The 19003-nt window shown below is 38.1% G+C and overlaps 1 protein-coding gene across 2 annotated transcripts in view; it reads left to right on the top strand.

Annotated features, from left to right (window-relative positions):
- Nucleotides 1–1850: 1850 nt before the first annotated feature.
- The window catches only part of gfra1a (gdnf family receptor alpha 1a), a 72073-nt gene continuing 54920 nt past the window's right edge, over nt 1851–19003 (top strand). Inside the window, exons 1-4 of one of the 2 annotated variants that reach the window (XM_059566496.1) lie at nt 1851–2298; nt 2783–3085; nt 3595–3678; nt 14530–14667. In XM_059566496.1, the coding sequence (XP_059422479.1) occupies nt 2259–2298; nt 2783–3085; nt 3595–3678; nt 14530–14667 (565 nt within the window). In that variant the 5' untranslated portion in view covers nt 1851–2258. The remainder of the gene's footprint in view (nt 2299–2782; nt 3086–3594; nt 3679–14529; nt 14668–19003) is intronic. The other variant, XM_059566497.1, reaches the window with a different exon arrangement.

Raw genomic sequence — 19003 nt, 5'->3', positions numbered from 1 at the left:
TTCCCAAACACTGCTGGAAAGAATGGTCTTGATTTGGTGCCATGCAGCACATTAAAGTGTTAGTTTATATGATGGTGACTATATCATTTTGACATTCATTTGCAAAATGATTTTCGTGTTTTTCAGACTTTTTCTTAAAACAATCAAATTCTTAAATCAATACAGTTATTATTTACACATCCAAGAAACCATCCAAAACCCACCACCCCAACTGTCCGGCCCACCTTAAATCTTAGAGCTGGAGCCAGGCCTGGTACAAATCGATTTAGTTATTACAATTCAGATAATTCCCATTGAGAGAGAGAGAGCAAGAGAGAGAGAGAGAGAGAGAGAGAGAGAGAGAGAGAAAGAGCGATGAGGTGAGGTTAATATTTCAAATGATCTTGAACCCTTCTTGTCACCAGTGGTCTGTAGAAACCCAGTTCTCCACTTACGGTTATTAGAATGAAATGAACTCAGGTTAATTGAGATATGCATAAACCAGACAAGAAGCATGACTCTTGATTGAACAGATGTCAATAGATTTGGTCAGAGTAATTGATCCTTAATTAACTATATGGACATAAGGATAAACGTTAAAGGTTTCGATTTTTTTCTCATGTAAAAGTTAATCTCATTGATAAGGAGAAATTGATTTATGTTTAACCATAGTTAACTATGAATCCATTAAACTGTAAAAAGCATTAATAGGAGAGAATAAGTAGAATGTAATCCACCAGCCTGTGTCCTCAACACAAGGAAATTCTGGTTCTCAGCTGGAAAGTGATGTACTAAAAAAATTTTTAAACTAATTATATTTCAATAATAATTAAAAAATATGAAATCTGTTAACACTTAGACTCTGTTTTAGTAGAAACACTGTCACTGTGAACAGGACTCAACATGTCGGATTTCTTAATTTGGAGAAAAATCAGGAACTACACTCACCTCTGATAACCCAAACAATTTTTCAATTCAGTGTTTAACCTTGTCAAACAAACTTTCAGTTTTTTTCCCAGAATCAATTGTTGGATGTAAAATATACGTCAAAATACAGAGACAGAGTAGTAGTGTTTTACCATTTCCACAGTGACAAATTAATTTTTTTATTTATTTTTAGCATTAACTATTACATTAGTTATTATTAATAACTATCACAGTTAACAAATAAATGTTTTATTTCAGTTAGTGTTTATTTTAAGTAGGCCTAATTGTTGCTGTTATATATATATATATATATAGCAAAAATCATAGCCTTAAAGTTGCTAAGGTTGAGAACCACTGGTCTAGTCATTTCACTAGTAAGATGCGCAAACGTACCGACAGATGGCGACCTCCACCAGCAATAAACTACTATGAAAGAGATCGCACCAAAACTTTATCTGACAATGAAAGGCATAACATAGTTACTATTCAAATATTGTCATTACATTTTTTTTTTTTTTTAAGTATTTTTAAATGTTTCATGGCAAAATAAGTAGCTTATTATAACGTTCTTAAATAAAACTGCATTATTTATTTGTAGGCTATTAGGCTATTTAGTTTAGCTATTTTTATTTAATGATAAAAATGTCTTAGCTTGTTTGATAAATTACTACTGCCAAGGGACGGTTTTCATGATGATGTCACCAATATGTGATCATCGTGCATGAAACAAAACTATATTTTGACTGATATCTATGTATTTGTAGTATTCGTAGTATTTTATCGAATAAGTATTTGGATATTTAGACTTTGATACGCGGAAAAATACGTGTAAATGATTTACCCTACGAGAATTAGAAAGCAAGCAACATGCATAACCCCCATATTTAGTTACACAATAACAGAGAGCAGTAAACACTATAAGTTTTGGAGTGGCAAAGCTGGACGTCTTTGTCTTGTTGTCGTGCTGCACGTAGAAGCGCTTCGCGTGTGGTTTTTGGTTTGGGTTACAGTGCAACTGAATGCCACATTGCTGTCGCGCGCTCAGTCTCACGAGCATATTTTGAGAGCTGGAGTTTTATTCTGCTGCCTCGCGACTCATTTTCTTTTTGTTACGTTGTCTATGAGTCTTAACCCAAGAAACCATTCCATATAGGCTAGTGACAATTTTTGACCAGGTTACGGAACGTTTTTTTCTTCTTCTTCTTCTTATATAGCCTACTCTGGATGGAGTCCTAGCCTACATTGTGACCAACGATGTTTCAATGGACCTGAATGAGAAAGGATTATTCTTTTGATCGTCAAAACAATAAATTGCGTGTTTGAAAGAACTTACCCACGGATAAAAAAACGCAATGATTTTCGCCGCGATTTACATGGTTTTGCCACTGTTGGGTGAGTTTGAATGCGTTTTTTCATAGGCTATTCAGTGATTAATTTGTAAATTATACAGCAATACACAGACGCGCATTATTGTATTTAAGATTAAAACTCAGATGTCATATTGTAGTCTTGATTCTGTCCAATATATAAATATATTCTAGTCTATGTGATGTTACAGTTGTCTCGTAACTAGGGCATATTTTAGCTTTCGAGGATCAGCTGTTTTACTTTCCTCTTAAGTCAGCTTAAATCTTCTCGTGTTAATATTTTAATCTTTAAAGCACCTTAAGTTTATTAAATCCTTATCATATTGAACAATATCAACTCTAGAAATGTTTCATGTAGCCTACAAAAAAGTAGGCTATTTTAACGAATAAAATATTTATTTATTTATTTATGTATTTTGTAACAGTCTCGAGTAGCCTATTTGTTGAGGCATTTCAATAAAACTCGATCCTTTCCGTGATATGCTTATTTCTACTGTCGTCCTCCATAGATGTGCTGTTATCTGCCGAGGAGTCTTACTTTACTAGCTCAAACCGGCTGGACTGTGTGAAGGCGAACGAGCTGTGTTTGAAGGAGCCGGGATGCAGCACAAAGTATCGAACTATGAGGCAGTGCTTGGCGGGGAGGGAGACCAACTTCAGTATGGTGACTGGAGTGGAGGCGAAGGATGAATGCCGGCTTGCGTTGGACGCTCTAAAGCAGAGCCCTTTGTATAACTGCCGCTGTAAAAGAGGCATGAAGAAAGAAAAGAACTGCCTGCGCATCTACTGGGGGATCTATCAGCATTTACAGGGTGCGCGGACTTGCCTTCTTCTATAGTGCACTGTAGACATGAATCTGTGACCATATTTAGCTTCAAATTGCAGTATAAAGTTATAATGATATTTTTTTCTTGCATTGTTTATTTTTAATGCTTAGCAACCAATAATACTAAGCTAAGGAAGTTGCTTTTCTGGGTTCTGTTATCAGATAGGGTCACTGTAAAGTCTTCAAATGCCTCTCTGAAGTGTGTCCATTAAAGTTTATGGAGTGTGAGGAGGTCATCTGATGCTTTATGTTAGAGTATATGCGTGTGTGTGTGCTGGAGGGGGGCTCAACTGACCAGTATAGCTAATCAACCAGAAACTGCCTCCGGAAATGTAAATCCGTCTCATGAATCAATGACCCAAATACCAACAACTAACAGAATTATAGTTTGACCCTCATATTTAATAATTACATTTATGATGCACATAAGATTTCATAATTGATGTAGAATTTAATTATTGGTATTTAGTCACATGTTATTTGTTAATATTACAGGGAATGATTTACTTGAGGATTCTCCATATGAGCCTGTGAACAGCCGGCTTTCTGATATATTTCGACTTGCTCCCATCTATTCAGGTAGGATGTGCTTTTTTATTTGCTTAATTTGTTTTAACAACAAGTGGATCAAATAAAGACTGTTGGTTTTATTGCTATGTAGAAAAAGTCTTTGATTTGGTGTAGTTTAACCAGTGGGAATGGTATTTTCTCCCATATCCTACTTGTTTTCCTCCCTCTTTTTCCTCTATATGCCCTTGTGGATGCATGCTATCTTCTGGTCTCTGATCCTCTGGATCTTGCATGGGGAGATATAGTTCTGAATGTTCATGGTCAGTGCTCAGTGAACCATTATAAATGCTGTCCACTTCAGCCAACTCTAGGGGAAATGCAATAGTTTGGTCTGGGGATGTAGCCGATGCGAGGTGTTGCTGATGTGACAGTAGCATTTGAATGTGTTTTATTTGGGGGAGGGGCTGCAATGAAGTTACTTTTTAAATTTGGCTCAGGATACTGAGGCAAAATGTTTGTAAGGGTTGCAGGGGTTGTGTGAATCTGGCCTGAGATGCTGGATGCTGGATGCTGGCTTGGATCATCCTCTAGGTGGCAATGTTGTTCCCTACTTCAGAATGGAGAGGGCCCTAATAAAAAAAAAAGAGCGCTGTCAAAGGTGTGCAAAACAGATGGTGACAGCAAAGGTTTAACAGCACCAGATGAAGTCGAATTGAAAGTTTTCATTTTCTGCAGCAACCTATTTTCTTGACATTAAACAGATAGGGTAAAGGAAGGAGAACAACACTTAATTTAATTACCAACTTGCATATAAATATTTTTAAATGCTTCTTGAAATGCATGATTTATGACTGATTTTTGAAAAAAAAAGTATAATCAAATGTTTTATATGAATAAAAATGTACTCATAAATATTTTATTGGTAAATTAATATTTTGGCAACATTCACTTATAGATAATGGTTACTGTGTGAAAGTGTGTCAGCGACTGACTCCCAGCTGTTACAGATTCATAGTAAAAAAAAAATAAATAAAACATTTAAACTTGAGAGGAAACTTAAACCATCCAAATGCAATGTCACTGGTAAGTCATGTCAATCAAAATAATGAAAGCTAAGAACCACAAAGCCTGGGTAGAGCTTCCCTTAGGGAACCGGAATAAGGTGGTAAACACCACAGTAATTAAAATAACATGTACCTTGCTACTTTTCCCTCCTGCTCTCTCTCTCTTTGTGGCTTCGCGTGCAGAAAGTTACAGAAGAGTATTCTAAATCTGAGGGTGCTCCTTATTCCCTGTTGGAAAGCTTTTTATGTTGATTGACGGCTGAGTTCCACAGCTAAGAACAGGCCAATCGGAGAATCAGTTCCCCACCTACGTGGGGATTTATGACACAGACACTGGGAGAAAGCAGACTACAGTCTTGATGTCTGTGAGTAGTAGGTCACAGAGTTATTATCACTTCCTTCTTAACAGTTAGAAGATTAAAGATTAACTCTTGTTTTAATTAAATTTACATGTTAATTTGTTTGGGCTGATTTAGTTAAATTATGTGTTTGTTTTAATGTGGTGGAGATATGGTAACAATAAGGGAGTCTAACTGTCTCAGCAATATAGTTATGCTTATGGTCATTTTGTGCACTTATAGAACTGCATCTTTAATTTATCTGGCCAGTAATTGAACTTAGAAGACCTTTGAATATAAATTTCAATACTTAATACCCTATATATTATATATTTTACATTGATACTGTAGTTTAGAAGGAGTGAATATTAATTTGTTAGCTAAGTGTTACATAATTCATTTGTCACATTAGATAATCTTTTTAAAAGCTATACATTTTAGAAATAGAACACGTCTGCACTTTTTACCATAATTGCATTTTAAACAGCCATTTGGGACCACAAAACCATCATCTGAAAGCTGAATAAAAAAACTTTCCATTGATGTATGGTTTATTAGGATTGGACAATATTTGGCCGGGATACAACTATTTCAAAATCTGGAATCTGAGGGTGCAAAAAAAATCTAAATACTGAGAAAAAAAGCCTTTGAAGTTGTCCAGATTAATTCTTAGCAATGCATATTACTAATCAAAAATTAAGTTTTGATATATTTACGGTAGGAAATTTACAAAATATCTTCATGGAACATGATCTTTAATTAAAATCCTAATGATTTTTGGCATAAAAGAAAAATCAATAATTTTGACCCATACAAAGTTTTTTGGCTATTGCTTAAAATATAGCCCAGCAACTAAAGACTGGTTTCATGGTCCAGGGTCACATTTGTTTTTGAAATCCCACACTTTAAAGAACTAAATTATATATTGTTCATGACATCGCTGACAATATATTTTAAAATAAATTAAAATATTTTTGCCAGATGCAAAATGTTATGTTAATGTTATGGCCTCCCTTTATAAAACACAGCTGTGCTCTATTGCGGTGTTGAGCACAGTTGTGTGTTGCCTGTGAGAAACATACTGAGTCCACATGAAAACTACCTCTCCCCCAGTCTGTTTACTGCTGAGTATCCTGCTGGGTTTTACCTGTATCGATGTCTGCTCTCCACTCGATTAAATGGCTTATTGAATGCTGCAGGGCTTCCTCTCTCTTAGTACTATTGCCCCTTATTTGCCTGAAGTGCCCTCATATGCCTCAATGCCAATAACACAAATCCAAAGACAGGGTGACGCAGGGGTCAAAGTTTCTAGTTTCTATAGTAGAGCAGCTACAGATGGATTGGGTTTGCAGGTGTGTCTCCCTCTGCTCATAAATGCAGATGTCTTGCTTCTAAATGGCCTGAAATATCAACAAATAGGTGAGGAGAGGGAAATGTAAACTGTTTAGATGGGGAGTTGACTGAGAACCCGTTCACATGGCCTGAATGAAGTTTTTGAGTGTTTTACCGGTTAGACTATTTAAACGGATAGTCCACCCGAAAATGAAAATTCTGTCATCATTTACTCAGTGTTGTTCCAAATCTGTATGTGGAACACAAAGAACATTTGTTGAAATAAAATCATACAGGTTTGGAACAAAAAGGTTGAGTAAATGATGACAGAATTTTCTTATGGGTGTACTTTTAAGAAGTCTGGAGGGGGCTTTCAAAAGGCAACGTATGCTGGTCTTTTCAATAGTGGTGGAAGGTTTTAGGTGTGATTATACAAAACCTTAGAAAAAGGATATCGTAACTGGGTGGGATTTCTCTCTATAATACAAAACTGCAAGGAAATAGAGGGAATTAGTAAGTAGAGATGGTATGCTTAAAGGAGTGAGGAAAGCACCACGTTTCACAGCAAGTTTATTCACACTTATTTGGCCCTCTCTTGTCTTCTGATCTGAGTTGACTTTGCATTACCTCCACATCATTAGGCTTTATGCAGGAGGAGAACCAAGATAAACTACAGTAAGCGCCTGAACACTCGGAGCACCCTTTACTCTCCTATGCTGAAACACTTTCTTTTTGTATCTCAGCAGTATCTGTTTATACCATGTTCTGTTGCACAATATCTGAACTTGATCTCGGCAGTAGTAGTGTAATCTTGTTGCGAGGGGAAATAAAAATGCACAAGTTTGAAAACAAAAGTCATTATTGTCATGGAGATGCACAGTGTAAAATTTGGAGTTTATATGATAAAGTCCTTGGCAATATCATCCAATTGTCATTCAGTGTTCAGTGACCCTGTGAAATAAATGGGGCCGGGGCGAGGGGGTTTGGCTATTACACACAAAGTGTGATAGCCAGTCTGCTGTGCTGTTTGAGTTGGCTGGGCTGAAATTGCCTAAATGATGGGGTAGCCATGAGAAAAAGAACAGTACATCAAACAATTTCAGAAAGCACGGCTATGAATAAGGATGAGACTTTGTATAAATTTGTTGTTTCGTGGCCTCTCTGGAGTGCTTTTTGTTGTAACAACCATTTGGCTGCCATTGTGGAGATATGAAAGACATCTAGCACTCAGAATGTGTATCACACATCTATCTATCTGTCTGTCTGTTTACCAAAATTTAGTATGTTTACTTTGCAATTTTGTGGTTAGCAAGATGGTTCTAGCAGTCCCTTTCCCTTTGGTGTCAACTTTAGGCAGTGTGAGTGGTATGACCTTCTAAACTTGCCGTACAACACTTCAGAAAATCCCTATACTGACATGATGCTGTGACGCTGTCAACACCTAGCTAGTGCCGGAGCAGCGTTCAGGTTAATCAGTTCCAGACTGAGAACACACTGTTTCACAGAGTATGCTGGTCACCATAAACTCACCGTGACAGCAGAACATGGACATAATTTATGTAAGATTATAGTACAAGTATTTTGTGGCGTGGGTTTTTAATTAGCAAGTATTTAATGTTGACAAAGAAATGGCACTTCTGCACACTTGTGCTGTTTCCACACACTGCCGACCCAGCATTGCTCTCTGTTGCACAGGTGTTTGATGCCTCTCTTTCTTGGGAGCACAGCACTTGGGAAGCTCTCCTTAAACAATTCACCTTTCGAAGTCAGCCTCCATTCCCCACTATAAAAGATCTGTGCACCGCGGTGCTGTTCTGGGAAAGTCTATCACGCAATTCAAAATCCTTTCATGTTGGCAACTGTACTCTTGACTGTGTTTAAGCAGGGACTGTTAGTGTGGATCATGCAGGCCAAGAAAGGATCAGGCTATCATTTCCCAGCTTCCTTCTCTCTATTTTCTGGGTTTTGTTCTGCTAAACTCTCTTCTATCCTTCTGGAGTGAGCTGCTGCTCAGGGAGACTTCAGATATGAAAGCTAATCAATAGCGAGCCATGTTAAAATAGAAACTTGAAGCTGTGAGTACAAGAAACCATCGATTTTTTTGTTTCTCTCTTTTTCCTGTCGCCTTAGCTCTTCCGTTTAGATGGATCTGAGGAGTATCTTTCTGTTGCTAATGCTCAGGTATACAGTTGCAGTACAGTATAGGAAATGTTAAAACTCAAGTGAACTGCAAAGCAGTTCCATACAAGCAGTCTGATAAAATCTCAAATGTAGGGAGGGCCCTATGATTTCCGCGATGCATAAAATGCGGACGAAATTGCAGAATCCAGTCATAACAATGGAATTTACAGTTTAATGTGGAATTTCACGTAATTTGTTGAATTTTTAAATAAACTAATGAAAAGTAGGTCATTGCACTTACATCAAATCGCGATATGAACTAATATCTGTAAATATTAAGCTGGAAAAGTCTATTTAAATATGAATCATGCATGTTATGCGTGTCTGTGTTAATGAATGGAACAGAATCGGGGCTTCGTTTATTACACACATGAAAGTGTGCGTGACGCTTGTGGCAGTGGCGTAGGCAGAAATTATATTTTGTGCGGGCCATTAAAAAAGTGAGTGGGCCTATAGTTTTTTCCTAGAAAAAATTTGACTTAAATAATAATAAAACCTTATAGAGTGGAAAAAAGAATAGACAAACTGCAAAAACAGTTGCACCTTTATATATTTGCAATATTCTGCAAAGGCAATAACAAAACACTGTTTAATCATCATGTTCAACCAACAGCGCTCAGTAAAGGCTGGACAAACCACCAGCATAAACAATAACTTGTCTATTTTATTCAAGTTAGTCAGCAGTGCAGACAGTTCACCTGAAAATATAAGCTAAAAGTTAAAGAAAATCAAATAATGAAAACTCTCAGCAGAGCATGGTTTGAAATAAATAACAACACACTCCCTAGAGAAAATCGCGTCCTTAATTACACTGTACTTCAACCAAGAAAACTGTCCATACCACTTTGATGAGAAGCTCCTTGATTGTCCATTCTTGAAAGTGCAGGGAAATACCTTCAGATTGGGCTGTGAAGGTGGTTCATCTATTGCAGTTAGATCGGCGGGTAACACACAACATCTCTTCCATGTTTTATTTTTAATAGTAAATCCCCTTTTTTTACCCCAAAATGTCAATAATTAAAAGATAAATTAAATGAATGTTTTATGCCTTCATTTGATAAACAGAAAAATGTAAATGCACAACAGAATTTCCGAGGGGAAAAGAAAACATTTCATAAGACTATTTTAAGAAATGTTTTTTTAAATTAAGTTGTTTTTTGCATTTAAATAATTAGACATGCTATAACACAGAATTCGGTAACAATAAAACATATGGTGAAGAAAAAATAAAATATTTCATAGGGCCATAAACATGTGATTTTTGTTAAACTTTTAATAAAGTGATGTGAAAATGTATACATTTTATGATTTTAATTAATTAGACATGCTTTTTGATTAATACGATTTAATTTAACATTAAAAAGGAGTTCAATTAAATCCAGAAAAAAAACAGAATTGGGGAAAAAATAAAACGGATTTCATAGGGCCCCACAAATGACATTAGTGAAATTTTTTGTTTTAAGATTTTGCTCTTAAGAACATACTCTTACATCTGTCATTTGTACTGAAACTTGTGTACTCATATTATTGTTTTTAATCTATTCTTTACAACCTTTTATTTATTTTTTTAATATTTTTATTTTTATTTAATTTTTTTGCAATTTATAAATGAATCTACATCAATTAGAAAATATTAATTTGTTTAGAAAGGTGTTAATAGCTTGGATTTTGTCTGTACTACATGGTAATATTAATATACAAAGCAATTTATAAACGTCATTTTTGTTAAATATTTTGTGACAATTTTTTACTGTTTTGGGTCACAAGGTGATGTCCAGTGTACGGTCTGGGTAACAAAAACCGTTGATCTTGATTAACAGTGTTCCCCTTTATGAGATAAGCTCACCTGTCAACACTGAGCTTGTTATTGGCTACATGCCATTGATGAAGTGTAGAGACGTGCAGCGAACATTTAGGGCTTTGATGGAGGACTGAGGAGCTCTTGAGGGAAATGTTAACAGACTGACTGTACAGCATGATGTCAACTAGATTTTATGTTGCATAGAGCTCATCACATAACCCCATCACATCCAGTCCACCATCTGTCTTTCTGCTTTCTGGAGGTCAAACATTCTCCTGACGGTGAGAGAGATGGTAAGAGAAAAGTTGAAAGCTACAGTATAAGAAAAGTGATTGATACCCATTGACCTTGACTTCTAACCTGCAGTGCCACACAGATGAAAAGAGAGATGAAAAAGGTGATAGTATCTACTTTATGATGCAGAATGCTGCTGTAACAACTCTGCCTATGCAATTCAGTATAGTATTTTTGGCAATTAAATGCTTTCTATGTTTATTTTAGACTTTCAAAAGTTGTAGGCCTACATCACCAATATCTGATACTGCATATGTCTGTGTTTTAGCAACTGTAATAGCTGTGGCAGCATATTCAGCTGTTCTACCAAAGACTCTGGCAGTGAAAAGGTTTTTGCAGATTTGCAGTTTGTTGAAGTTTTTAGTGTTATGGCAGCCCCTGTTCACTTTCATAATTTATTCATGCTGTTGTTTTGCTCTCCTCTGAGGAACAGCATAGGGAAATCAAACACTCTCACTGATAACAGCATGAAAATCTAATTTCACTTAATTGTAAAATTGTTTTTCTTCTAATGTTATTTTAAGTTAAATATGTTTGTGCATGTCTGTACGTGTGTGTCAGTGTTATTTTAGAATTGTTTCTATTCTATTATGATACTTATTAATATTATAATAAGTTTTATTTTATCTTGTAATAATTTTATGTACTTTTGTCATTTTTATTAGTTTTTTTCTCTTTAAATTATTTTTAATTCAGTTTTAGGTTTAGTAATTTTAGTACTTGAGTTGAAACTGTTTTTCCAGGTTTTTATAATACGTTAATAAATAAAACTATAATTATGATAATTATATTTGTATAAATATTGCACGTTAATTTCAATTAAAATATTTCAATTATTTTTATTTTTAACAGCTTTGATGCATATATATGGGTGCAATGCCATAAATGTCTACTGTCCTGCAATGACAAAATGCAGTAACTACACCAACACTAAAAATAATAATAATATAATAATAACTGATTAAATTTGGATAGGATGTTTCTATTAATTTGAGCATAGCTGAGCCAAACCTATCTGTTATAGGTTATAGATCAGACTCTAAGAGACCCAGTTTAATCATAATTCAGATATGACAACATATGAAGTTACTGTGTGTGTCTTAGCATGCCATTATGAATACAAAGAGCTGCTAAAAACAGAGAGTTCTACATGTTGTGGTGGTTATGTGTCTTGCTTTGTCATTTGAGTAACGTACCACAGTTACAAGGGCAGGCTGGAAGATATAAGGCTCAGAAGCCTGCAGGCTAATAGCGTAATCTAACACAAAGTGTTGACCGGGTGCTCTGGCGTGCCGCCCCATGCTGCCCAAAAATCATTTAGTCAGAGGTGACCAGATCTAAGGCCTGCTGTGGTCTCTATGATTGGATTGAGAAGTGTGGGAGTGATTCATCATTGTTAATAGACACTGCTGACAGCTGGAATCAGTAGGGGCAATGTCTGTGCCAGCTCCAGCCTGGGCCAGTCACCACAGATGCATGCAAAATTTACAAAATTACCACAGCAAAAAGTGCCAGTAAGGGAGCAGGTAGACGGGGCAACCACTTAATTACTCTGTTTTTAAACAGGTGGGAGGGATGCACACAGGAGACAGTAATAAATTGACTTTTAGGAAGTAGTAATCCTGTAAATCACTGCACAGTGATTTATAAACAGCTGCTATACAACTACACCAACACTTAAACTAAAAGCATACTAACTAATCTCCATTTTAGGATTCTATGTTAAAAAAATAATACTAATAAATTCATGAATGATACTACTAAATTAATGAATAATACTACTAATTAATTAATGAATAAAAAATTGTCCACTAATCAACTCAATTTAACTCAAACGGTTATCCTGTCAATGCAATTTTAAATAAACTGTATTAAATGTTTTTTGTTTTTTATTGTTTTTTTTATGCAAATTAGAAGCATTTCATTAGTGGTCTCTGACTTTTGGAACCCAGTGTTGTTAGCGTTGTCCAGACAGTTGAGAAATGGCTTTGTCTGGAAATCTCTTGAAAATTTTGTCTGTCGCTCAGAGTTTAAAGCCTTTCAATATAATGAGGAGACGGCTAGCACAATCTCACCAAGACCTCTGGTTCACAGAGGATTTGGCAAGCACTTGGTGGGAAAGGAAAAGAGAGGCTGGCAGGGCATGAAAGAATGAGAAAAGTTGCAAATGAATGAAAGTTGAAAGCTATGAGGGAAAAGAAACATTAATACATGATTTTTATCTCAGCATGCCTCTGACTCTTCTAATCAAGCCTTTGCTTCATGACCTACAATTGGACCAGACCAGACGCACCGCACTTCCTCTCAGTGCATCTCTCTGTTTTATTCTCTCTGTTCGTTTAATCACAGCTGCTCTTCACAAACATCCAGGACCTACAAAAAAATTATAATAAATAATTAAAGAAAAAACAGCTGCCCTGTTATCCAGCTGTTCCTGGCTGTGTCCCAGTCTTACAAACGATTTACCCCCCTCACTCAAATCCTCTGTTGTGCTCCCATTTCACTCCTATTTATGCAACAAATATAAATTGAAGTATAAAGGCCTCCAACGATCACAACAACATCATTAATTTACCATCAATTAGTCACAATATCTCATAGAATGCAGAGTAAATATATTCTCATTGTTGTTGAATTAAAATTCCTAGAAAATCATTTTGCTATTTTCATTTTTGCAGTTCTTAAGTAACTGATTGCTATGGGTCGTTATGGAATTAAGTATCTCAACAGCACTCAAAAGTATCTTGGCCTTTCTGTATTGCACTGCATCCAACAATCTGGACATACATTGTAAAATCCTTCAGTTGTTACCTTATGTGACACTTATCATGTTATACCTTATGTGACACTGAAGACTGGAGTAATGGCTGCTGAAAATTCAGCTTTGCCATCACAGGAATAAATTACATTTTAAAATATATATATTAAAATGTAATAATATTTCAAAATGTTACTGTTTTTACTGTATTTTGATCAAATAAAGGCATCCTTGGCAAGTCTTTTTTCAAAAAACATTGTGACTGAACATGTTGATTCAGTGATTTTAAATTTTAAACTTACTACAATTTGAGTTAAATTTTTATTTTGTATGTTTTATTATTTCATTTTATTTAATGCTGGCATTGCCATAAGTCAGCCAAATCACTGTTTGCACTATTTGACTTCTCTTACTCCTCTTCTATGGCCTCATGGGAAAGCAAAGTGTACTTTTTTTTTCACATACGTTTTCATAAACACTGCAGATTTGGACATACTATTTTTGACATCCTATTTATTATTTTATTAAGGAAGTACATACATTCAAATGCTGGGTTTAGACTTCCTGTGCTTGCTTTAGTTTTGTTTAGAACTATACTCCCATAATTCTCTTTTGTCTCACCTCTGCTTTATGTTGATTCCCCGTTTTAACCTTGCCATCCCCTTTTCTTTGCCTGTGAATGCATCTTCTTCCCGTTGTTGTACACAGTCTTTGGGTCCTTTGGTCTGACTAGCTTCCGTATTCTTTTTGTTAGGTGTTCCAGGTTGTCAAGTCCTTTTGTGCTTTTTCCAGCTTTGTGTTATATGGCTTTAATCTTGTTTTTGTGTCTTCGCCTCCCCAGTGTACTGCTCTTCGTCTTTGTGTTTAGCTGAACATTGTATGTTTCAGATGTGCTGTTAATTGCTCTGCAATGTGATTGATTGACATTAAATGCAAAAATTACTTTCATTACTATGACAGCAGAAACATTCCATTAACAAGAAAATATGTATCACAGCATCTGAAGATTCTTCCTTTGTTAAATCCATTTAAAAGAAAGAAAAGAAATTGATATAGCCCACCGTATGTTCTTCCTAAACTCAGTTGGCGTCCTTTAAAATAACTTTCACTTGACTAAGTGGAAGTTACTGAGTACAGTGAGTCTCTTTGCAGAAGGAGGGACTAATGGCAGTCCCTGGAGCAATCCTGTCACCGTGGCCCCAGGGAGAGGGTCCCAGGGCAGGTCAAGACCACTTGAACCTCAAGACCCCAGTAGAAACAGAAGGGCTCACCCAAACTGGGCTATTCTGGGTAAATACGTCACTTATACACATTGTCAACAACTGGAGTAAGTGGATGACTGTGCATGCTATTAACAAAATAAAGCATTCTCCATTGTGTTCCCTGATTTTGAGGTTTGTAATGTCTGGGATTTGCAGTTAGAAGGGGTTGTGTTCTTACTTTGCTGTAGGTGGCCGAGGGAATAGAAAAAGAAGGTGAACGGATTAAAAGAAATGTGATACAGTGAGTTCTGTTGAACTGAGACAAGAATTATGAATATAAACCAATACATATTTTCAAAGACACTGTTTAAATTTAGCAAGGTCTTGAAAATAAGATGAGCAGATTCTTGCTTTTTTATACTATGAAAACATTTAGTTCCTCTTCAGGAACTCAAGCTATGTTGAATGCTTCGGGGAACGCCTTAAGCTTGAGCACCTCGACAATGGAAGGGCGTGACGTCACGGGCAAGGTGACGTAAGTGACCAGAAAGCTATAAAAGCATGTGCCGTGCAGCTGGCATTAGCTTTGTTGTCTTTCAGCAGGCGCTCTGTAGGTGCATGTTATCAGTATGTCTTGTGAGTCTTATTTGGTGTCGTCTGTCCCCATAAGCTCCACAATGTCTAATAGCAAAGCAAAGACAAAACATTTGGGCGATAGCAGATCATGCTTCAGTCTGCTTGGGATCGATGCATGCCAAATCGGCTCTCGAGGGAGCGACCTTACTGTGGGCAAGACAACCACCTCCACACCGGAGCCTACCTTTTTTCCCGATCTGCATGATGAGATCACTAGATCGTGGAATCTGCCGTTTTCAGCCTGCCTCTTCATCCCTGCTTCAGACTATTATGGCAGAGTGGCAGGGGCTAGAAGAGCGTGGTTCCAGAGTGATGCTACGGGTGGAACAGATGCTTGCAAACTATCTGTCCCTCCAGAACTGCATCATCTCTGAAAGCTCCGGTGCTGCCCTCCAAGCCACTCAGAACAACTTCAGCTTTGGTGGGCAAAGGGTATGCGGCAGCAAGTCAGGCTGGTGCGTGTCTGCTCACAATGGCTGTGTTACAGGCGTACCAAGCTGACCTACTGAAAGAGCTTGATGAGGAAGAGGAGATCAAGTCCAATAACATCACTGAGCCAAGGTGGATAGTTGATCTCTCCCACCGTGCAACCAAAGAGAATGCTCGTGCCATCGGGCGGTCAATGGCAGCTATGGTGGAGAGGCACTTATGGCTGACCCTGTCTGACATAAAAGAAAGGGACAGGGTCTGCCTCATGGAGGCCCCACTGCAGCCTTCTTGCCTGTTCAGCGACACCATCAACTCTATCGTCGTCAGGTACCAGGAGACATGTAAGCAAGTGCCGGCATTCCATAAGTTCCTCCCTCATCGCACATCGACTTCTAAGCCAAAAGCAGATATTGTCACGTTCGAATTAAGGACAGGAAGCAGTTGCAAGTAAATGATGTTTATTAGAGAAGTATTGCCAGGCTGGGTTGATGGTGGGTGACGCAGGGACCTCGATGGCAGCACAGACTGGTGAGGGGGTGATAGAGTGCGCAGGTGGGTGATGGTGAGGGATCCGTATGATGACTGGTAATTCCAATAGCGACCGAACAGGAACAAGACACAAATGTAGCTGAGCAATTGGAACACAGACAAGAATCACGGAGGACCTCAAACAACAATCTGACAAACAAGAGACGAAAGACAGGGCATTAAGTAGGCTGGTGGAATGAGCTGCAGCTGCTGATCAGATGATCAGCGGTAACACCCACATGAAACAATCAACATGACATAACATGAGACGGGCAGGAAACGGTGCATTCATGAACTGCGACAGATATTAGGGCAGTCATTGAAGCTAAGAAGTCCTCGGCCAAGAAGTTCTGACGCGAGGAGGTCAGGACTTCAGAGGGCGGCCCCTACTGGGGTAAAGATTACTCTCCATGGGAGATTCCAGTCAGGAGAGATCTACTCTCACAGGCGCAGGGTACAATAATTCACCCCCGCCCAGAGTTGTGGAAACTGTGGGTGTTGCCCCTGAGGGGACACAGCTCATAGCATCCGGTCTCTCAGCCGAGGTTGTTGAGACCATCCTCCAGTCCAGAGGTCCCTCAACGAGGAAACTGTACACTATGAGGTGGAAACTCTTCACCTCATGGTGCAGAGACCACCAGCTTGACCCAGCTAACTGCCCAGTTGGTACATTTCTGGAGTTTCTCCAAGCTAGGCTCTCTACGGGGTTAACTCACTCCACCTTAAAGGTTTATGTGGCGGCCATTGCTGCTTACCTTGTCCCTTTCAATGATCAGTCAGTGGGTAGACACCCCCTAGTTACACGTTTCCTCCACGGTGCGCTGAGGCTGAGGCCTCCAGTACAGTCCTGTGTTCCCCACTGGGACTTGTGGTGTTAGAGGCTCTCTGTAAAGCCCCATTCGAGCCAATTCGAGGAGATATCAGACCGTTATCTGACTATAAAGACTTTTGATGGCTATTACTTCTCTAAAGAGAGTTGGAGATCATCAGGCCATCTCAGTGGCCCCTTCTCGTCTTGAGTTTGCACCCAGCATGGCCAAAGCATTTCTATACGCTCGAGTGGGTTATGTTCCAAAGGTTCCCTCTGTCACACCATAACCGATAGTGCTGCAGGCCTTCTGTCCTCCTCCCTTCCGGAAGCCCGACCAGAAGAAGCTTAACTTAATGTGTCCAGTTCGAGCGCTGGACACATACATCCACAGAGCTGCCCTATGAAGAGAGACGGACCAACTGCTTGTGTGCTATGGTCCTCCCAAAAGGGTGTCTTCCTGCAACTAAGCAGACCCTTAGCAGTTGGATAGTTGAGGCTATCAGCTTGGCCTATGAGTCCTCTGATCTCCCCTTGCTGATGGGAGTCAAGGCTCACTCCACATGGGGTATGGCGGTCTCCAAGGCCTTCTTAGTAGGTGTATCGATGAGGGACATCTACAGTGCTGCGGGGTGGTCCATGCCCTCCATTTTTGTGAGTTTCTATGACCTTGATATGCGAGCCACTCCGGGCTCTTCTGTTCTCTCGCCTTAGCTGTGCTCTTCAGATTCACACTAGACAGGATGTGGAAGTCTGGCGGCATGGACACCTCGTTCCCCATAGCATTTGATGCAGCTCGAGTTCCTGAAGCGGAACGTGTCAGGTTATGCATGTAACCATGGTTCCTTGAGGGAATGAGACGCTGCGTATCGAAGCAATACTCCCAGCATCCTTGCTAGCACTTGCTTCTCTCCTCAAAGCTGATGCCAGCTGCACAACACTCGCTTTTATAGTTTCCTGATCACTTACGTCACCCCACCCGTAATGTCATGCACTTCCATTGGATAGATTGCACACGATATTCAGAGTTGCACCCATTAAAGGCATTCCCTATAGCATTCAACGCAGCATCTCATTCCCTTGAGGAACCATGGTTTACATGCATAACCTGAGACATTTCACTGACTTCACATAATTTCTACATTTTCTTGAATACTACTACTGAATATCACTAATGCACCTATTTTTAACAGATTTCAGTTCCATTACTTATTTGCAACTGCAACCCAAACATATATTTTGCAATGAACACCATTATTGATCAATGAAAATAAACATATACCAAAAAAAGGCACAATGGAGTGTCCATGAACTCATTCAGCTAAACAGCTAGTGGTGCCTACACTCCATCTGTCTGGTCACAATGTTTTCATATTTGATGCTTATGCACTTTTGTAAGTCACTCTGGATAATAATGTCTGGTTATTGCTTAAATGTAAATATGAATTCAAATACAGTAGCTACTCATTCACATTAAATCGTGTTATTTTAGTTTATAAGTCCTCTGCAAGTCACAACAAGATCACTGATTTTCAATAGAAATTTAACAAAGGTTTAAACAAAATGTATAAAAAAAAACGTTATTGGTACTGTAAACGGTATGGTAAGAGATAGTCTTGATGTGGTTTGTTCAAATTCAAGACAAAATGTATGTGTATCTTCCCTGAAACAAATCAAGTATTGCACAAACATTGACAGAAACTACATGATTATTGTTCTCTGCATGCATTTTACTTTCAATGCAAGCAGCATGAATATGGTGATGGAGATATGAGTGGTTGCTCGAATATTCTCGATCTCCACTCACACCCTTTCCATCCATCAGCACAACTTGGCAGAAATAGCATAGAAAGCTAAATGGCATGTGTTGAATCATTTACATAAGCTAAACAATGACCACAAACAGCTCATCAATTACTTTTCTGACTAAGTTGACTATTAAAAATGAGTAGTGGTGCAAGTCCTGGGTAATTCATTCATTTGGCATTCTTTGGGTCACAATTTCGCAAGAACCAAATGCGTT

The sequence above is a fragment of the Carassius carassius genome, chromosome 14 (genome assembly GCF_963082965.1).
Source record: "Carassius carassius chromosome 14, fCarCar2.1, whole genome shotgun sequence".
NCBI lineage: Eukaryota > Metazoa > Chordata > Actinopteri > Cypriniformes > Cyprinidae > Carassius > Carassius carassius.
Note: the sequence above shows the minus strand (reverse complement) of the source record. Positions and strands in the feature narration are given on the sequence as shown.